The sequence below is a fragment of the Python bivittatus genome, unplaced genomic scaffold, assembly GCF_059951505.1.
Source record: "Python bivittatus isolate LINGU-HERP-01145 unplaced genomic scaffold, Pbiv_v1 ctg000220_np1212, whole genome shotgun sequence".
In the NCBI taxonomy this organism is placed as follows: Eukaryota; Metazoa; Chordata; class Lepidosauria; order Squamata; family Pythonidae; genus Python; species Python bivittatus.
In genome coordinates this window covers 1,918,116-1,938,852 of record NW_028277048.1, presented here as the reverse complement: position 1 = coordinate 1,938,852, position 20,737 = coordinate 1,918,116, and the positions used below count along the sequence as shown (strand labels likewise).

At 42.4% G+C, this 20,737-nt stretch overlaps 2 protein-coding genes across 6 annotated transcripts in view; one reads left to right on the top strand and one right to left on the bottom strand.

Annotated features, from left to right (window-relative positions):
• The window catches only part of DOCK6 (dedicator of cytokinesis 6), a 109,961-nt gene that overhangs the window by 44,643 nt on the left and 44,581 nt on the right, over window positions 1–20,737 (top strand). For 3 of the 5 annotated variants that reach the window (XM_088137625.1, XM_088137621.1, XM_088137622.1), the window contains exons 15-24: window positions 4,599–4,716; window positions 5,768–5,838; window positions 6,106–6,244; window positions 6,729–6,830; window positions 8,702–8,788; window positions 9,498–9,729; window positions 10,677–10,826; window positions 12,143–12,318; window positions 15,217–15,321; window positions 19,303–19,392. In XM_088137625.1, coding sequence (XP_087993751.1) covers window positions 4,599–4,716; window positions 5,768–5,838; window positions 6,106–6,244; window positions 6,729–6,830; window positions 8,702–8,788; window positions 9,498–9,729; window positions 10,677–10,826; window positions 12,143–12,318; window positions 15,217–15,321; window positions 19,303–19,392 — 1,270 coding nt within the window. The remainder of the gene's footprint in view (window positions 1–4,598; window positions 4,717–5,767; window positions 5,839–6,105; window positions 6,245–6,728; window positions 6,831–8,701; window positions 8,789–9,497; window positions 9,730–10,676; window positions 10,827–12,142; window positions 12,319–15,216; window positions 15,322–19,302; window positions 19,393–20,737) is intronic. The other 2 variants (XM_088137624.1, XM_088137623.1) reach the window with 2 other exon arrangements.
• On the bottom strand, window positions 595–3,677 carry ANGPTL8 (angiopoietin like 8). Its single transcript, XM_025163282.2, has 3 exons — window positions 3,387–3,677; window positions 2,873–3,043; window positions 595–762 (listed from the first exon to the last, which is right to left on the bottom strand). Exons 1-3 carry the CDS (start codon window positions 3,675–3,677, stop codon window positions 595–597), a joined length of 630 nt encoding a protein of 209 aa, XP_025019050.2.

Genomic DNA, 20,737 nt, shown 5'->3' with positions numbered 1-20,737 from the left:
AAGTTTTTTTTGCTTTGTGTTAAAAATACAACCTTTTTAAAAGTCTGCAGAAGAACTGAAGGACTGATGAATTGTCTCTTCCATCAACCTGCATAACTAAATCCAACAGGGATAAATATGTTGATTGTCAACCTGGATCACTTTCTTCTCCTGATCTCCTACTAGTTTCCCCCATGGCTACAGGGATAGCCCTACTTAACCATATTGCATGTAGTTGCCACGAGGCAGTTCTAACCATTCAACAAATGTGACTGATGATTTTCTGCTCCACAGTCCCTTCTGCAACATCAATTTACTGAGGTTTCTTTTTCCAGATCTCCCACATTTAGTCTAGCACCTCTGTGGTTCTTCATCTTTAAAAAGGGACATATGCAGTTCTATTGGGCAGGTAGACTGTCTAGCCAATGCCTTTTTCTTCAAGGGGTTCTGCTGCTTATAGAGCAGGGAGACTAGGTCTTGTTAAACATAAGCTCATGTTTGTTTTAATAACCAATATGAGATAAATGTCTCATTTGTCAGTGATCTGAGACTTCACTTTAATAATGGCGCTGTTATTACATGTAGGAGTCGACTCTGCCAGGGCCACTGGTCACATCATTTGATGTGTGTGATAGTATCCTCCCTATGGAATACCTTCCCCTCTTGCCTTGCCTGTTCTTGAATCCGTAGCAGCTGTTTTGCCTGTTCAGCCATTTGCTCTTGCTGCTGCTTGGTTGCTCCCAGTAGGAACCAGATGGTGAGATTCTGCTGTTGCACGTGAGCCTTGAGGAGAGAAGAGATTGGTTTTCATAGGAGTGTCCCTGCATGCTGTTGAGCTCTAGTGCTTGAGACCCCGAACATGAGGCCCTTTCACCTTTTTCACTGCATGTCCTCTGTTTGCCTTCCATAGACTGACCTTCCCCTAAACCTTCCCCCCATCCATCCCTCTAAGGCAGAGTGCAGGCCCTCTTAGGAAAGAGCCATGTTCATGGGGATGTTTTCTAGTGTGCCTGGCCAGGTCTTACAGTATCACTAATAAAACTGCAACTGCAACCTGGCTCTCTAGAGAAGGAGCAGCATGCCAGAAGGCTTTTGCATCTATGACAGATAGCCTGTTTATTCCCTCCAGTGGCTTTGCTACTGAAATAGGGCGGTGCAGTGAAGAAAATCTCTAAGAATCTCGGGGAATTGCTGCAGCTGACCAGCAGGAATTGTCCCTATAATGCTCTTGGTATTGAAGAAATGCCAGCTAATAACTGAGACAACTCTAATCCTTGCCCTAACACCTCTGCTGTACAGACTGTTAAATCAGACATCACCTTAAAAGGGATCTGGGTAAGCTGAAAATAAGCTTATGAGATTAAAGCAGATGGGGATTTAGCTTGATTTTTCAGAGCATGGGATTACTACTGCTGAAACTCAAACAACTGTGTGTTGCTTGAGAGAGTTGGTTGATTATATTGTGCTCGGTCCTATGCGTGGTGTGCTGTGTGTTTCTTATTAGTTATAGCCATACATCTTAACAGCTTTACGGCATTCTCTTCCTGGAACAGAGAGACAGGCTGGTGAAGCTTGCCCAGCTGGGTCTGGAGATGAGTTTGGGAGCTCTCCTCAAAGAGCAAGCTGACCTGCAAATCCATCTCTAGCTTAGAAGCTAATATGACTTTTTTATTTCACCCCTCTCACCCAGTTTCCAAAATATAACCAGGACAGGCTTTCACTAGCCATAGAAAACATTTGCAGTCAGACGCATGAATCCTTTCAAGCCTTCATATTCTCCTGCTGCACACTAGAGTTTCATGTGGCTAAGAGGGTTTTGTAGAACTTCTTGTCATATGCATTGTGTCTATCTGTCATGCAGAGCTACGGCTGCTTGACATAGTGGAGACAGGAAAGTTTCCATGATCCCGTTGCCTGCAAAAGTTGGTGTAGGGCAGTGCCAACCCCATGGCAGTAGGGGCTTCCCCCACAGCTGCTTATATTAGTTAGGCAAGTGAGCTTTAAAGAGAAGTAGTAAAGGGAATTAGGGACAGGTTTTGGTGAGATGGAAAATGGTTGGGTATATTGACTGAGGCAGTGAGAAGTCTCATGAGGTGTTAGCCCTTTGAGGCAGTCCAGACAAGAAGCACATCAATGAATACTAGCTCTATCTTTATTGCAAGGTTCCATTAACAGAATCTTGCAAGTCTGAAAGTATTCCTCCCCTCCTTTCATTTTGCTTTCCATAAAACTAGGGAGGGTCCCTTCTGAAATGCTTCCCATGCCCCCTCTGCTTCTCTGGACTGAGATATCTTTTACATGATGGTTGTCTAGTCTGCGGCTCTTCCTCCCGTCTCCCAAGGTCATTACCACATGCCATTACATGAACATAGAGGGGATTAATGAATTTTGATAGATTCAGCAGTTTACTGATTTAAAACACCAGAGTTTAACACACACAAAATCAGGGAAAGGGCAGATTTAGAAAGAAACCTCAGTAGATTACAGTGAATTTATTCATCTCTGTATTTGGTGGTAGCATCTAGGCAGCTGTAATGATCTTAAGCTAAGAAGTGTCAGAATGGTGATACTTAGACCATCAGGCGATCCCAGGGCTCTTGGCTAGACTGGGAAGTTGAGAAAACATCCCAGAAAGAAGGAAGTGGCAAACCATTTCTATAATAGTGTCTAGAAAACAACACGGATGTGCCAGTGTAGTCAGCTCAAATCAAGAGAGGCTTTGTGAACAAACAGTTAAAAAGCAAAACAGAGAAAAGTGGCTAAGTATTGTTTTCCCTTTACCCATGCTGTAGGTAAGCGCCATGGTTTCTGGCGATTTTACAGAATGGGGCTGCGAAAAGCATAAAGCATATCCTCATAGAGGAATGTCCCCTGAATTAAAAGAAATAGTTACCTTCACAGCTGCAAACTCCCACTCTTTGTTTTGGACATCTTGGTGGTCCATGCTGGACAGCTTTTCTTCAAGCACCTTAACTTGTAGCAGTGTATTTTGATGACTCACTAGCATCTTCTGCAGTTCTTCCTTCTTGGCCTGAGACTGTTGCTTCAATCTTGTGCCCTCTGCCTATTGGAAAGAGAGCAGAGGGGTCAGCTGGGGAGGGGAAGGGAGGGGAGGGGAAGAGCAGCTTTAGTGCCTGGATGCCAGTAGTAGATACTTAGAAAAGGGTTAGGTTGAGAATCTTACACTGTACATTTGGAGGATTACCATGACAAATATAGAGCTAGGCTAAAGGTGAGAGTCCCTATATCTTTGTATTTTATTTATCCATTGGCTTTCTATCCCACCTTCCCAGGGGCATATGCCACAAATTGTTGTGTCCAAAGCTGCTGTTTTGCTCAGCACAATTCCTTTTATATCATTGCCCTACTTCCTCCTTTTTTAAAAAAGTCCTTTTAAATGCAGTTACCTTCAGCCCTTTAATTATCCCTCTGATCCCATTCTGGTCCAGCTGGATGCTCTGAATCTGGTGATCTAGTACCTTCAAGCCCTGCTGATAAAAGTCCGTGCGTTGCTTGATTGTGTCAAACTTCTGGGCCATGGAGTTGTAGAGGTTGTGCAGTGCCTGGCTGAACTGCAGCACTCCGTTGACCAAAACACTGACCTCTTCCTGCAGAGCCACCTGCTGGAGGCCCATGAGGGAAGGGGCAGGGGTGACTACCTGGGACATTAGGAGGCTTAAGAATATGGAAGCGAGCATAGCTCTGATTGGTCCAGTAGTAAAACAGAGTGACTGAAAGCTTCCCCTTATATAGAGACGGTGGGAGGATTCCAGGAGGGAAGACCCAGATGATTTTGGACTTTGGATCTCTATTGAACTACCCTCTCTGGCTGTGAATGAGTCAGCATTATTTTAAAACTTGGCTCTTATCCCACTCTTGATCATTGGTGGAGCACTAAGCCCCTCTCTTAGGGCAGTAGAATTTCACAAGGCTAGGCTGGAGCCAGATTACAACAGAGACATTCAGGTTTGTTTTTTGGAATTGCACAGCTTGATGACAGACTCGATGTATTTATCCTGACTGGGCTGGCCGGAGGAACAATGCTATGTAATTTGCTGCTATTTGGGGGGCTGGCATGAACTGAATGTCCATACATCAGAGTTGTTCATGCCATGCCTCTGGCTCTTTCTATGTAATCACTCACTTTCTCCCACCTTTCCTGGAAAACAAGTCACACCTTCTTTGTTTAAGATGGCAAATGATACTTGATATCAAATAGAGTAATAACAAACTAATCTGAAGTGTATGGATCCTTATATAGCCAAAACAGTACCTCCTAATCATGAAAGGCAGGTACCACCAAGCTTAGGGGAATCCAGAAGTTTACAGAAGTATAAAGAATGAGGAGTGGGGAGGAAGCCACAAAAAACTCAAGAACTGAACACATGTTGTGGCCGTGTAATGCAAAAGACTGGAAGGAAAAATGAAAAGCTTGGGAAGCAAAGAATAATGGGATGATCCTGAAAAAGAGCAAAGCTAGCAGGCTGAACAGGGGCATTCCATTCTAAAACATTCTGTTGTGAAATCAATGGTTTGGAAGATAAAGAAAAGTTATTCTGGTAATGCTGTTGTGCCATCAAGTACATTAGGGGAAGTCTAACATTTTCCTTTTTTTTCAGGAACCTGCTCTACATTTATCCCCAGAGCCTGAATTTCAGCAGCCGGCAAGGCTCGGTGCGGAACATTGCAGTGAAACTGCAGTTTATGGCTGGAGAGGACCCTAGCCAAGCCATGCCTGTGAGTGAGGCCTACCCTCAGCTGCTTCCTTCTGCCTTCGTCCATCACTGGAATGGTGGAGCAGAAGGGAGTCGCTGAAGAGACAGCCCCAGATACCCACTCCTAAGCCAACCCTTCACTTTTGAGCTATCCCATTCAGGGTGGGTGAGGGGCTTCATTTGTGATCAGACCCACAACTTATATTCCTATAAGACTTTCTCTTCTTAACTCAAAGTCCTACACTTTTCCCACATGAAAATAGGCTTTGGGCTGTATCTCTGGTAGATTTAATACTCAAATCATAGGTTGGGGTTTTAGACTAAAGGTTGGCTGCTGTTTGCCAGCCAATTTAATAGCCAGACAGGGTTCTGTGCCCTGCCTGGGATTTATCACCACAATGTGGCCTTCCAAAAAGTTTGATAACTTCAGAAGGAAGCATACTGATTGAGCAATTTAAGGGAGAATGACCTTTTCCTGCCAGCAGGATTCTGCTTCAGCTGCTTTCAATTCAGTTTTCTTTACAAATGATCTTGCAAAGTAGCAACTTGCCCATGGTTTCAATCATATTACAGATCAGAGCCCAAATCTGCAGCCTCTGGACTATGAAAGCTCTTAAGGGGAAGTTTCTGAAAGGCCATGTCTGTGTTTCTTAGTGAAGTTGGGGAAGTGATTAGATTTTGTTGCCTTGTTTGTATTTTGAGCAGAGAATGGGAAATGGGAATGTTATAATAGCCATTGAAAATATCTGAAAGGTTGTGAAAAAAAGATCAGCTCAGTGTAGCAGTCAGTTATCCTTGTGGTATCTCTGAACTTGAATCATCACAATAATGTAAGAAAGGAAAGGATATGGATCAAGTGGAAATCCCTTCCCTTCCCTCCCCAAAAAGGCTTGTGCCAGAATGGAAAGTACTGAGACATATGTGGTATTTTCTGTGGACAAATAATAAAAACCATGTGGCCTTTCTAAGTTCCTGTTTTACTGGTTTATCTCTCATGCTCCCTCCCTTGACCAGCTGAATTTCATGCCCCCTGTTGCTGACCAATACTATTTTTGTTTCTCCTTGTGCTCCAGGTTATCTTTGGAAAATCGAGTTGCAGCGAGTTTGCAAAAGAGGCTTACACAGCTGTTGTGTACCATAGCAAGTGAGTCTTTAGCAACCAGAGCGGGAGTTGATGGTGGCTGCAGATAGGTTACAGGTGGTTGTCTTGTTAGCCTAGACTGAACCATGCAAACTGTGGCAGGAAAATGGTCTGTGATTTCTCATGCAGATCATCGCCAACATGTTTTCTTAAGAAAATAAGTTTTGTAAAGTGTTACACATCAGCTTTCTACTTGCAAGAGGCTGAGACTCTGCCTTAGCTACAGTTAGTTTTGGGCAGCGTCTTGTGACATCCCTCCCCTGTCCACAGGTCCCCTGAGTTCTATGAGGAGTTCAAGCTGAAGATCCCAGCCAACTTGACAGACAACCACCACCTGCTCTTCACCTTCTACCACATTAGCTGTCAACAGAAGCAAAACACACCTCTGGAGACTCCTGTTGGCTACACAGTGAGTTTCAAAAGGATTATGGAGTTCTGTAGGTGCAAGGCAGAGTCTATACTTTATTGTAGAAGGGCTCCCGTTTAAATCCCCACTATTCCCCATGGCAAAGATGCTCAAGTAAGAGAACGGGGAGAATCCCCTGCTTTAAGACTATCAGTAAATTGCAGCATGAATCAGAGCATGATCTGACATTATATACATTCATACTTGATCAGTTTACCTGGAGTGCCCATTACCAAGGATTCCCTTCCCTTCTCACCTTTGCTCAATGGGGTTTACTGTTGTCAATACCAATAGTAAATCACCTTGACTATAGAAGATAGAATGGTGGGAGAAGAATGTTCTGCATGCTGTATGTGATTGTATGTCTGCTTTTCTTAGTAAAACTGACCTGTGGGACAGGAAGGGAGGGGTGGATTGCAGAGGAAAAGTGTCACATGAAGATGCCAACCTGCAAGGACTTACTCTTCATCATGTCTTCTCTTCATAGTGGATTCCTCTCATGCAGCATGGACGGCTAAGAACGGGGCAGTTTTGCCTGCCAGTGTCCATTGACAAGCCTCCACCCAGCTATTCAGTGCTCACTCCTGATGTAAGTAGTGAATGGCTTTGTTTTTATGCACAGCAGAGCCTGAAGGGCCTTTCCTTACCTGGTCTGCATTGTGAAAGATGCTTACTTCCTATTCCCGCTGCCCCCCAGCTTTCCATGTCTCACAAAAACTCCTTATCCTTCTTATATTCTCTCAAATAAGACTGTCAGTGGGGGAAAAGAACCAGGAGCCCAGCTTCTGCATTAAAACACTCATATAACTGTTATTCGCAAAACCCTGCAGTTTTAGCAATACTCTTCTCAATCCTTTGAATATTATTTTGCTTCATTAAAAAGGTGAAAATATCCATCAGTCCTTTTTTGAGATACAAATACATTTTAGTTATACTGATTATGTAATGAAAACTGCATGTAAAAGAGATAACAGTAGGAAAGCGATAGTACAGTCACTTTTATTCTATTTTCACTCTTTAAGACTTCATTTTCCTATGGAAATGAAAATGAAAAATTTTCATATGAAAATGAAAGCTTAAAGGAGTGAAAAGGAAACCAGAACCCACACATTTTCTTCCATTGGGAATCCTTAGTAACAAGAGTGCATCACCACATCAACCCCAGGGATACATTTTTCTTTTACCAAAGCATGCCTACTAACTTGCTACACCCCAGCAAGCCATGTTGCTTCTACCTTAATTTCACTTACCAACAAAAATCAGTAAGGCAGCAATATATGGATGATACTTCATCATTGGAAATGTATTGTTTCTTTTTCCCATCTCAGCTACTATCCCCTCTTTCTCTTCAGAATGGAGCAGACATCCACAGGCTGTATGTTGTAAAAGACTGATATATAGCAAATATATAATATACACAAAGGATTAGAAGTAAGTTATATTCTGGTGCCAATTGAGTCACTAGTATCCTATTAGATATGAAGAGCTGCATCCTGTCACCAGCTTCTGGAAGACTAGGGGTCATGTGGGGAAATCTCAAGCTGGGCAGGCATCAAATTCCAAAATTGGAAGAAGCTTTTCTGAGCTAACCAGATCACATGAATTACTGCACTTCTGAGGCTCAAAGTTGCTGTGGCTATTTTGCCTCTAGGCAAACTGAACAGGTTTCCCAGAAATGAATGTTTTTTTGATTTTTGGAAAAAAACAAGTTACCTCCTGTATTATCTTCCCAGACACAAATGTGCACCCACGTGCTCCCCAGTGCGTACACACCGAGTGTGCTCTGCACAATTTGAGATTGCATTAGGTCAGGAGTCCTCAAACTTTTTAAACGGGGGGCCAGTTCACGGTCCCTCAGAATGTTGGGGGGCCAGACTATAGTTTGAGGAGAGGCGGAGAGCCGCCGGACCCAGCATACCTGTCATGTAGAATAGTCCGGCTCTGCGATCTCCCTCCTCGTGTATTGCCTGCAGCTCCCGACACAGCCCCGACACTTCCGCTTCTGACAGACAGCAGCGGCGGCCAACCAGGCGGGCGGGCCGGATAAATGACCCTGGCGGGCCGTATCCAGCCCGCGGGCCATACTTTGAGAACCCCTGCAGTAGGTTGTTTTCGTTTGTTTACAGTCTCCACTGTTTTTTTTCTCATAGCTTGATTTCATTTGGTACTGAGACTCACCTTCTGCATTCAGAAAGCATGCTTGCTGCTCCCCTGACCTTCTTTCCTTTGAAAAAAATAGTTATCTCATAGAGAGTTTGGCAGAATGAAACATACCTATGGCATCCTGATCACAGATGACATTAACTCCCAATTTGTGCCAAGTATTGATAGGACAGACCAGTCATAAGGACAGTCTTCAGGATTGCAGCTTGTTTCACAATGACCACTAGATTTTCCACTGGCAGGACTTCATTATGCCTTTTGTCTACAATGCGTTTTTTCTGGGTTGCTTCTCTGTAGGTGCAGCTGCCTGGCATGAAGTGGGTGGATAATCACAAAGGGGTCTTCAGTGTGGAAGTTCTGGCAGTTTCCTCTGTCCACACTCAGGTGAGAGGGCAAGTCAGTAGTGGATCTTCCATGCTACCCAGGCAAGACCAAGAGGGGCTCGGTTGTGTCATCTTCTTGTTTGACAGCTGGGAATTTGCATTGATCTTTGCATTAGTTTTGCCCTCTACAAGTCTAAAACTGAAATCTCAGCCCATGTTTGAGTTAATCTGCTTTTTGCAAGTACATACCAAACATTTTTCCAAATTCGTAATAGATTTCTTCTTTGGCAGCCTATTAAGCAAAATGCATCCCATTGAGAAAAACAGGATTTTCTTGGTTACTCTTAACACCACAAAATAATATGTGTTAAAGACCATATTTATGAAACAGCCATCTTTCTGAAGCTTAGGAAAATAATGGTGACTGTGCAGCAGGCTGTGCAGTGCTATTTGGTAGTCCCTGAGGTTCTTACAATGAGAAATGATCAACATTTGATAAAGGGATCTAAGAACAGATCCTAGTCTTCCTTAATGTAGGGTTGGGGAACATGTTCCCCCCTGATGTTACTAGACTATAATCCCTTCATTCTTGGTCATGATAGCTGGAGTGTCTGGGCATTACAGTTCAGCAGCATCTGGAGAGTGATAAATTCTCTGCCCAACATTAATATTTGGTATGTATTTTTATCTCTGTCACATCACATTATTGATATAGATGAATGATGCTAAAGCTTAATAGATAAGCACATAGTCATTCTTTGTTCTGGCAGGATCCATTCTTGGACAAATTCTTCACCTTGATACATGTGCTGGAAGAATACACCTTTCCCTTTCGACTCAAAGATGTGATCCTAACAGAGAACAACATAGAGTCTGAGTTGAAATCTAGTGTGGGCAACCTACGAGTGGCTAGTCTGGAACCTCTGGTGGCCTTCAGTCATCAGATCCTCAACAAGCTGATCCAACTCATTGTATACCCACCTGTCATTGCAGGGCAGATTGGTGAGTGTTCCTTTCCACATCTGTGTTCTTTTCCATTTCCTCTGAAAGAAGTTTCTTGCTTGTCATCTGGGACAAGTGGGAGAACCTAAAATCCCAATATTTGAAGAATTCTCACTCCCACAGAGCGTGATGGAAGGAACACTTTTGGGATACCCTCCATCTGCTAAGAAAATGAGCCTTCACAAGTAAGAGTAGTGTTGTAATCTGCAGATTTTGGATTTAGGCTTCCACATTGAGATGAGTCCTCTCTGGATGCCAGCATAACAAGGGAGGGTTAAAGTATTGATCTATATCTCAGAGGGACACACCCTTTTATAGTGTTGCTGTGGATAACAGTGGCAGACTGGTATGACTTTACTTGGGAGAAGTGGCTAGCAGGTGCTGCCAGCCTTTTCAGCTGTTTGCAAGAAATGCTGTCAATCACTCTGCTACATTTCTATTAGTCTATTAGTGCCCTTATATAGAAAATACGTGGATTTTTCTGCCATAAATTTATTTTACTAAGATATCATACGCAATAATTTTAAACTGTTTTCTTTTTGCCTTACGTTGAATATGTTTTCAGAAGGCAGAAACTGCAGGTAGAAGAAGTACAAAGTAGAAGAAAAGCCCTAATCCCATGACATTCATCCTCTGTTATTTTAATAAAAACACATTCAATGCAAATGTAGCCCAGGCAGAACTCAGGGTAGCCTCTTCTGCTTTTTCATTCAGTACCCTCTTTTTTCATTAGAAGATGGGAAAAAAGAGCAAATTCTACAGGTGACTGTAGACACTAACCATACTAAGAATTCCTAATATCAGCTAGAATTTCATCTTTGATGTTTGCTGCAAACTGCCCATCTTTTTTTTTTTTTTTGGTGTATGTAATTTCTCTTCCACTACCTAGTGTTTGTCTTATTCTGTTTAGTCACACCTTTCCCCGTTTCTTTGCTTGCTTCATCCAGTGAACTTGGGTCGTGCAGCATTTGAAGCCATTGCTGTGATGGTGAACCAGATCCACAAGAGCTTAGAGAGCAGCCAAGACCAGCACGGCCACAATCATCTTTTGGCCTCTTATATTTTCTATGTTTTCCGTCTGCCTGTGATGGAACCAGGTTTGCCAGGGATCATGAATGCTTGGTATTTGTATGGGACAGCAAAGGACTGTGTGTCTGATCATCCTTCCTGTGGGCTGTGTGCCATTTTCCATGCCATTCCAAGGGTTCAATGAGGACCATACATTCACAGAAAAGTCCTTTACTCCTTGTATTGTTAATATATCTCTGTTAAAAAGGATGAAATAATTAGATAGCACCATCTATCAGTTTTGATTGTATGCAGAGAACAAAGACCTGTTTATACTTGATATCTTTATTTGAACAATTATAAACCTGTGATGACCAATTTAGGTGCTGGTGGGTGGTTCTAAGGTGGTCTGAGAAGCAGGCTGAGGGAGTTGCCAAATCAGGCTTCAAGGATCAAGGATTGATGATCCTTTTGATTTCTGCTTAAGAGAAGATCCTATTTGGGGTTTATACTCTCTCCCAATTTGAAGTTAAAAATAGAATTTTAGAAGCTCAGACTTCTAAAGTAAGACTAAGTAGTCCTCACTTAAGGACCACAATTGGGACTGGCAACTCCATCGTTAAGTGACACGGTCATTAACCAAAACATCATGCGACCACACCAGACTTTCAGTGTCACTTCCACTGCAGTTGTTAAACAAATCACAGCAGGTCATTAAGTGAAACATCACATGACTGCAACTTGGGATTTTACAGCTGGTTTCTCCATTGACTCTGTTGTCAGAAGCTGGCTATGAAGTGTGCAAATTGTGATCATGTGACTGTGGGATGCTGTGACAGTCATAAATGTGAGGACCAGTTGTAAAGTTACTTTTTTCAGCACTGTCATAACTTTGAATGGTCGCTAAACAGGGCAGTTGTTAAATGAGGTCTACCTTTAATGTGGTTGCTTTACCAGCCTCTCCATCTCCTCCCTATGTTCCACTGGAACAGCCAATATTGAGAATAGCATGATATGCTTCATTATATGCAGGAGGAGGGTGAGTACCCATACAGCATATAGTGGAAGAGAATATCCTGTAATAGTTTTGTTGCACTTCAACATTATAACACAAAATTACAGTCAAGAAGCTCCAGTGGTGACATTGCAATAGAAAAATACTTCAATGAGTTTTTTAAGGGAAGGAGATGGAGCACACTAATGGAAAAAGAGATTATCCTCAAATTTATGGCAAATTCTCCTCTGCTTAAATGAAAGAGAATCTGATAATGGACAGCCCCATTATACATGGAAGAGCTGTAGACATTTTTAAACACCTGCACAAATGGTAGAAGAAGTTACTTTCCCAGTCTAAAAGTGGGGCTGTCTGACTCTCTTGATTTACCTTACTCTGTATTTCTTGCAGAGGCTGGAGTACCACCCCACAGTGGCGCCATCCAGTATGCTACCTTGTCCCGTGCAACTGGGCGCCCTGTCAGCCTTAACCTCTCTCGTTCCAAAAGTATCAGCAACAGCAATCCTGACTTGACCACCACACCAACTTCCCCAGATGAAGAGGTTCAGAAGATTATCAACAGCAAGGTTAGTACCGTTGAGAGTGAAGGAGCAAGGGCAGTGCTCTGTTGACTGGGCTCTTCTCCAGAAGAAGGAAGTTTCTTTAGCTACCAAACAATCTGCTCAACCTGGTGCCTAATTATGGCCTTTTAAGTGCCAGGTCCTGACCAGGCATTTTGGTGTTTCACAACTCTAATGCTGTGTTCTTGTGATTGTGTCTTACTGCTTGCACTGTTCTTAATGCAGGTTTCTGTTCTAAGAGCTGGTTTTCTGCTGCTTTTGTACAATTTTAATAGATTGCTCCCTACCCAGAAAATTCTTATTAATGGGCAGTATAAATAAATAAATACAGTTTCTACCACAAATAAGGATTAAAAAAACAGAAAGGTAAAATTCGTAGACCTAATAGGAGAATGCCTAAAATAGGTTCTCCATCAGTCTTTATATTCCCTGACTTTTCAAAGTGTCTGTGCTTATAACAAAGGCCTGGACAACTGTTTCATGGAGTAGGCTACCCCTACACTCTAATCTGGACATGGAGAATTGTTGGCTTTTGCATCAAATGTGGCCTGGAGGGATTCCTTATCCTCCCCATAAAGTTCCTCTCCTTCCATTTCTCCTGCCCAGCACAGAGAAAGGAGAAAATAGTTAATTCTACTCAGAGAGTGTATGTTTTCCTCCCCCAGTACTGAGAGAAGCTCCTCTTAGTGCTAAGGTATAGAAAATGCCTGTTTCGGCTGACTTGCGTTGATCACCTGGGGAGATGGGACTGGGAAGCATGTATGTATGAGGATGCATGTGTCTGTGTGGGGTAGGCATACTTGTGTAAATTTGGGGAAAGGCATGCCAACATTGGCTCCACCAACCCATCCACTGTTGGGACACAGTCTTTGACATGATCAGATATTTTCCTCCAATCTTGCTTTAGGCTGCCTGGAGAAAGACTTTTCTTGGTCCACTTCTTTAAATAGAGTGCGTTGCTCTGCATAATTGTGGATTTGCTGGACAATAATCTGGTCTTATTTTTCCATGGAAGCAGCGTTTACAGAGCTTATTCCAATATTTGTCTTCCATGCAATTATCTTTCTTACTTTTTTTCATTCTCTCCATCTTTTCAAAGCCTTAAGTTAGAGTTTCAAAAAAATGCAACCACTGAACCATAAAAGTGCCAGAAGGTTTCTCTGGAAGTCAAGTAGCAACTTTAAAACATTTGGGATCCACAGTGAAACCACACCAACAATTTGATTCTGCCCAATGTCTGTGCTATATGAAAAGCAGATCTCACATCTGATGGAAAAACATGGGCTGCACTACCACAGGAAGATTATTCTGTTGCCTGGCGCTTAGAGTTGGCCCTGTTTGGCCCAGGGCAGTTACTGACTGCCACAAGTTTATCTGCGTAAATCTGCAAGTTGGACTTGGATGGAATTAATAATAGAATGGAGTTAATAAAACAATCTGAAAGAATCTCTCTTTGAGTATCAGTCATTATTATGGAATCTGGACATAATTGATTTCGAATAACCTCCTGCAACCTGTTTTCCTCCAAATGTGTTGGACTACAACTCCTGGGATTTCTTCCTTAGGTTATCTTGAAGTTCAGCTGTGTTGATCTTGGATGCTTGACTCTTGCCCCACACCACTGGAAGGTCAGAGGGCTGCTGAGGAGAGAGGTGTTTATGAGGACTATAGTGTCTGCAAGTGTTCTCACTGGTGGGGTGGAGAAGGGCTCACTTGACAGAGCAGAAGTTGGATGATGTGACATGCAAGTGAGAAATCCTGAGTTTTCCTACGGAGTTATGTTTTTGGTTTTGGCTTTTTATTATGGCCATTTATAGTGTGCTAAGCCTTTTTAAAGGCTTCAAAGGTCCTATTTTTTTTCTGCCAAACCTTGGTAAGAATGCTGATTTCTACCAAATTTCTAAGGGAAGTGCAAAACAACTATAGAGGCTGGCCTGATCCTGCAGCTCATGCTTCTGAATAGCAGATCAAATAACAAATCTAAATCCAACAAGAGTCTTCTCTTCTGAAAAACGCAAGCAGCCATGCTGGCCATGAAGGGGGAAAGAATCTACATTAAGATAATAACTTTATTAGGCCGACTGCGGGTTTTCAAACTACATGCAAGCTTTCAAGTTTTCAAGAACAGTTTTCTCAGGCAAGATGACTACCAAAAGAGAGAGAGGGAGAGGCAGAAATGGCCAAGGAAATAAAAATGTGGCTGATCTTTAAACTTTAGTAGCACTATGTGGAATGTCTAACATGGAACATGGAAGTATACTGCACACTTGAACATTGTTCCTTTCCTCAAGTCACTACTACAACCCTGCACTCTGTTCCAGCTACTGAAATCAGATAAAATCTGGGCACGTTTACATTCAAAAACAATTCTCTCCGCAAGTTGTACGTTGGGCCTGTCAGATTATGAACAATCCCTGGCATTTAAAAAAAATGTTTTTCAGTTAACACAGAGTACTTCTTGAAAGTACTTCAGTGCTACTTTTCAGATGCATTCATCACTGCAGTGGGTCTGAACAGACAGGCACAATAAGTGATCTTTATAGGTGACCTCTGCCCTGTTTATGTTCTTGTTCTGCTTCTCTAATGGAGTGGCATTCTGGGACTTGGGAAAGGCTTGTGCCCAGATACCCATGTCAACATGCCTAACATTATTAGGAAATATGGCTTGACAGTTCTAGAATCCCTTTTGGGATTTGTTGCAGTTTCTGGCTTAAACAGAATCTTAGCGCTAAAAATCCTCCTCTTTCTTTGCAGCCACCTCTGTCGTCAAAGTTTGTCTCTTCCAAACTACAGCAACAGTGGTTGTGGCTTTTTCTGAAGCAGTCAATGTGGTTCTTTTGCCCTGATCATTGTATCTATTGTGATTATTTTTCCTTTCACACTCTTTTTTTACATATTGCCTAGGGGATCGACCGCTCTCACTCTTGGGTCAACTCTGCCTATGCCCCTGGAGGCCCCAAGTCTGTGCTTCGCAGGAACCATCAGAACTCCAGCACGGACCTGAAGCAGGTGCCTTTCCTCTCCTCCCATTGTGCTTGTAGCTTCTCCCTTTGGCAGGCTTGTCAAAGTGCATCTGCAGTAGCAGCCAGATTAAGATGGAGAATAAAGCTTTCCAAATGGCTGAAGTGGGAGGCTGCTGAGCACAGCACTGGCCATCAACTCCATTTTCACAGAAGATGAGTTTTCTTACTTGATTGAACTTTCAATTGTTCTCCACTTTTCCTTTGCCACTTTGAAAGATTAGTAGGATACAGAGTTGCATGGCATGCCTTCTAGAAACAAGAGCAGTGGCATGACAGGGTCACCCAAGGCTTTCTTGCTGGGACAGAGCATACTGTTTTTATATTGGAAGCATTGAGCCGGGCACTGTCAGAGAAAGAACTTGTCTGTAATGGTCTTTGGAAGATTTTGCTGGTTTTCCTTGATAACTTAGCTTTGTGCTTGCTGATAACAATATGCTTAGTGCGGGCAGAAAGCTGTCTGGTTTTCTAGCATCAGTCTCTAAACCTCATGGATTAATCCATGGCTCATGGATTGAGCAGTTTGTGGCTGAACAAAGCCAAAACAATCTCTTTGGGTGGTGCTCTAATAAAACCTCCTTAGCTGTTAATTTATACATTTAACTGTTGCCATTGACAACCCTTAAAACAGAGATATGCAATCTTTATGGTTTGGAGGGAGGTGCATTAGCTTCTGCAAGCTACTTTTGCCAAGTAAGTGAGCTGTTCTGTACCACCTATTTATATTCATTCCTGTTTCGAAAAGAAAGAAATACATTAACATGAATTTGTTTTGTTACTTCTCTAAATGGCTGTCTCTTTAAACATTGGAGAAATCCTGCCCTCTTGGCTCCTCTATGAGATAGTGGTAGGCAAGGGGTTGTCTCTTCCTCCTCAGACTTTCCTTTCATAGCTGGCAGGACGTTGTGTCCTTCAGAGCAAAGCATTTGGCCAGAAGTACCTCATAGCAAGGAGAGGAGCATCTAGACCTGTCTGTAAGCCTTGCTCTGAAGCTAGGGGGCCACAATGGCCAAACAGCAAAGGAAAAAGCAGGGGGTCATCAGGCCAGCATGGCAACAGTCCAGAGATTGTTGAACTGGATCTAGGGAGCTTGTATTCAAATCCCCACTCAGAGAAAACATGTGACTGAGTAGCCTTGGACCAATCACTATTTTGTTGATCTCACAGGAGATTATTAAAGAACCATAACTCCTTCTGTACTACCCAGAGCATCTTAGAGGAAGGATGACGTGTACATGGGGTAGATAATTTTCAAGGTTCTCTTTTTATGTAAGATATTTATTTTATTTATATGCCACCCAACTCCCAAAACTCCACATATATCCTTTGTTCCCTGGACTTGGAACTTATAGGTTAGTTCAGGCTTTCCGAGTTCTTCAAGATCAGGAATAAATTATGGTTTGTGCAGTTTCTTCCTTTACCCTCTGCTGCACACCTGACCAGTAAGAGGGACCTAATTTTACCTGCAATTTTTGGTCAAGCCAGAGATTTTCCTCTCTCCACACTGACTGTAGAAGTGTTTGGGCTGCAACCCTCAAGTTGCAGTCATAGATAAATGGCAGACATTTGGCTTGGCCACTGCTCTGGGCCAGTTTAGACAAGTTGGCTTGGCCCCAGTTTTCCCTTTTAGCTTTGGTGATAGGTAAATAACTTTGTTCCCTGAGCATTTCACTGCAGCCACGGAAGGAAACGGTTAATTCTTGTGATTCTTTAGTGGATCTAAGCAAAGCAGGCATTAGTGTTACTTGTAGCAATCTTCCCCAATCAGTTGTCTTCCTGATAATTTTGGATTTCAACTTGCATGTTCCTATTCGGCATAGTGAAGGCTGCTTTATGGTGTGTAGCATCCTAAATATGGCAGGTGGAAAGTGGGATTGTCTCACATTCAGGGGCTTCTTCCTTCCAGGAAAAGTTAATACTCTTCTTGAACATACTTGTTCTGTGAGCAATGCCAATCTTGTGTTTTCATTGATTTGCATATTTGTATCTGGAGATGTGTGTGTGTACATGCTGTAGACCTGCAAGCTTGTGCCAGCCCTCTGGTTCTGCTAGAGGACCTGGCTTATTTTATAGATTTCATTAGGCAGGACAGTAGTTGAGGTACATAACAAAAGTTGCATTTTTTGAGTTGTTCAAACTTTTTCATATATGTTTCTTCTTGAATCTGTCTAACAGATCTGTAAAGGTTGGCTGGTATTGCAGATGAGGGGTGAAATTGATGGGTGATCTTCTGAGGTTCATGGCAAGGTACTAATTAAGAGATAATAACAAACAACCCAGAAAAGTCATAACAGGGAAACCAAAGAAGCCCCTTGCATTGAAGGGAACTGGCTTCCCTTTGGAAACCACAATGGCCAGAATGTTGGAGATCTGTTTTTGGTCATGTATTATTCAAGTCAGGGCTCCGTGAATTCATCAGGCTTCCTTCTTTTTAGCTGTGCCACCTGGTCTTTCATCCTGTGTGACCAGAACTTTTGGTTTTCTATGGTTCTACAGGCCTAGAACTAAGGATCAAGCACAAACATTGGCTATTTATAAAAAGCTCTCTGAAGGTTTGGTGTGTGTCTGTGTGTTTGAAAGAGAGGGAGAGAGTTGGGAAAATATTTTGAAAATAATTAATGTTTGGGAACTGCTGCAGAGTTCAGAGGCAGTTGAACTCTGTTCCTTTGTCATTGCATGATTTCCAGTTTACTAGTTTTCTACTCTCTTTTCATTCTTACTCATACTATTTACTTTTAAACAAGTCATGATTTTATTCACAGGCATGTACAGTTAAATCCTCTGGGCTGGCAAGTTAATAATTCCCAGGTGTTTATCTGCCTAACTTTTATTTCTCAAAACACATTTTCTTTTGCTCCTGGACAGCATACAGCTCTCTACCACAACAATGTCAAGTGTAAGCATAGTTTTGACACTTGGAACCCATTTAGATGTGAATGAACCCTCAGCTTGTCAGTTCCCCTCTCCTCCTCTGTCATGCCCTTGAGGAGACTGGAAATTTTGTTTTATTTTTTAATATTGCCACAGTTTTAGGTTATTTCCAAACCCAGACAAATTATGTCAGTCAGCAGTGGTGCAATGAAACAAGCCAGTTTAAAGTCATGGTTTAGTTAATTTATTTCAAACTGTAATTAAGATTAACAGGTGTTTAGAATTCAGATATAATGCTAACCTGTGATTGTTCGGTAACAGGAACAATGCTATTGATCTTTTCTTTACAGCCATTGGAATTGGAGAAGCAAAAAGGTTATGTGTAACTCTAAACCATATTTTAGTTTTATATCCAAACCAAGCCTGGGCATAGTTAACATATTTGTAATGCCGGCAAGGAAGCAAAGACAGACTGGTTTGATCTTCTGCCCATCCCATCCACCTTGCAGACTGTGCTGTTCAGATTGGAGGTACAAGCACATACAGTAAGAGAGACTGGAGCCCGGGGTTAGTCTTTTCCCCAGTTCTGGATAGCTAAACAGACTGGAGTGGAAATAAGTGGAGTTCCTACCATTATAATGCCTTTGCCCAGTCATCCAGACTGCAGCACAGTAGATAAACAAGCAGAACTTCTGCATATGGGGAAGATGAGTCTGATGCGTGGAGGATTCTAGGATAGGCCAGTCTTAGAGAGTTGGGCAAGGGTTGTCATGAAGTAGCAAGGGGATACATGAAAAGAAAAAGAAAGGAAGGAAAGTGTCAGCTTTGCCTGTTTTTGCCCTATTTTGGGAATAAGATCCTTTGAGTTACTTGATCACTTTGAAGCAGCTCCAGAGTTAGTAAGTCCCCCAACTCTTCTAGCTTCCTGTTTCCTGGCAAAATATAGCTTGCTTTTAAATTCTGAGCAACCTCTCCTCAGGTAAGGAAGTCAGGCTCTTTTTCCTTAACCATCACTTCACCATTTCTTTCATTCTGTGTAATACCTCTTCACCATCACTATCTCCTCTCTTTTTCTCTCTTGCTGCTCCTCCTCTCACAGGCTGCAGAGCGAGCACCTAATCGTATCTCCTCCTATCTTGAGGGCTCCACTTTTGTGCCGGCAGCTCCGATGAGACCAGCAACCAAAAAGGTAGAGAAGGACTGTTCAGTAACCCAGAAATGTTCTCCGTGACAGACTGAAATGTTGATCTTAGGCATGCTTGGGAGGAAGTTGCTCTGAGACAGGCTTAGAATTAAGCTAAAAGGCATTTTACCAGAAACTTGGTTGAGAACTGAAAGAGGTGCTGTAACAATGTGGTATAATAGGAATGAAGGCATGGAATGGGGCAGCCTAAGCTCTACAAAAATGGCACAGCTTTGGCTGATGCTCATCTTTCCATAACAGGCTTCTGTCAGGAAAACTCCAGAACCTGCTGACTGCAGGAACCAAACCACACTAGTAATGGTGATAAGCTGATCCCTTACAGTAGTTCAACTTACTGGGTCCTTCTGTTTTCATTTTTCATTTCTGCCTTTCCATTCTCACTGAAGACCATGATAGCCTTTGCCACTTCCTTGTTGACCTATTGCTTGGGTTTTTCCATACATGATACATAACTCCCCAGACTTTCCTCTCAAGCCAATCTTCTAAACTACACTTGGGAGTCCACAGAATCTACCAGGAAAGCACATGTGGACTGGGCTGTTCATGGTTGATTGACTTAGGCTATCTGAAGTAGGAGCTGCTCCTAGTTGGAGCTTGAAGAGGGAGGATCACTATAGTTCGTTGGCTACTTTAGTGGGTGTGCTGTGATCGAAGTTGTTTTTCTTTTATCTCATTGATGGATAAGCAATATCTGGACTACTTATTTCAATTAAAAAAGCTAGCAGTGAAGGAAGCACTTCTGGAAGGATGTCTGTTTCTAAATGTGCAACTGATGTGGAGGATAGACTGTGCTGTTACATCTAGATATAGTATTTGGAGAACTCAAAAAGGCAAAGTTGTAGGCCAGTCATGCCAAGTAGACGCAATAGTATTAGTATGTATGTCCCAAGGGCTTGGAATTTCAGCCCGTTATTTAATATTCTTTCTCTGAACATTTGGATTTACTGCATTGTTTCCAAGCATTTGGGACCTAGCCATGAATGTAGATCAGACAGGTCATGAAGATGGATAAGTTGGATAGCACCTATGTATTTTGACTGGGGATAACAATGCCACAAAAATCTGGTCCATTTTCTAGCCATTTTTCAGATAGCTATCTGTACTTCTTGTGGGTCTAGCAGTAGCTTCTGGGAAGAGAAAGGGAGTTGTTCAGCCATGGTGCCAAAATGCTAAAATTTGATTTAGAGGGCATTTCCAGATAAGCTTTTTATTATATGGCTGGCCAGTCTTATTCACAGAATTTTACAAGGGGTCCAGACAGACCCATCCAATGTAGCTGTCCCATGTTTATGTTAGTCCCACCACTTTTTCCATCATGTCTTTCTGTGGA

Excerpts from the sequence above, each read along its gene's own strand:
- ANGPTL8 (XM_025163282.2), bottom strand. The coding sequence starts at position 3,677 with ATGCTCGCTTCCATATTCTTAAGCCTCCTAATGTCCCAGGTAGTCACC. Across the intron at positions 3,044-3,386 it reads GGATAATTAAAGGGCTGAAG|GCAGAGGGCACAAGATTGAA; the intron begins GTAACTGCATTT and ends TCTTTCCAATAG. Across the intron at positions 763-2,872 it reads GGGAGTTTGCAGCTGTGAAG|GCTCACGTGCAACAGCAGAA; the intron begins GTAACTATTTCT and ends TCTCTCCTCAAG.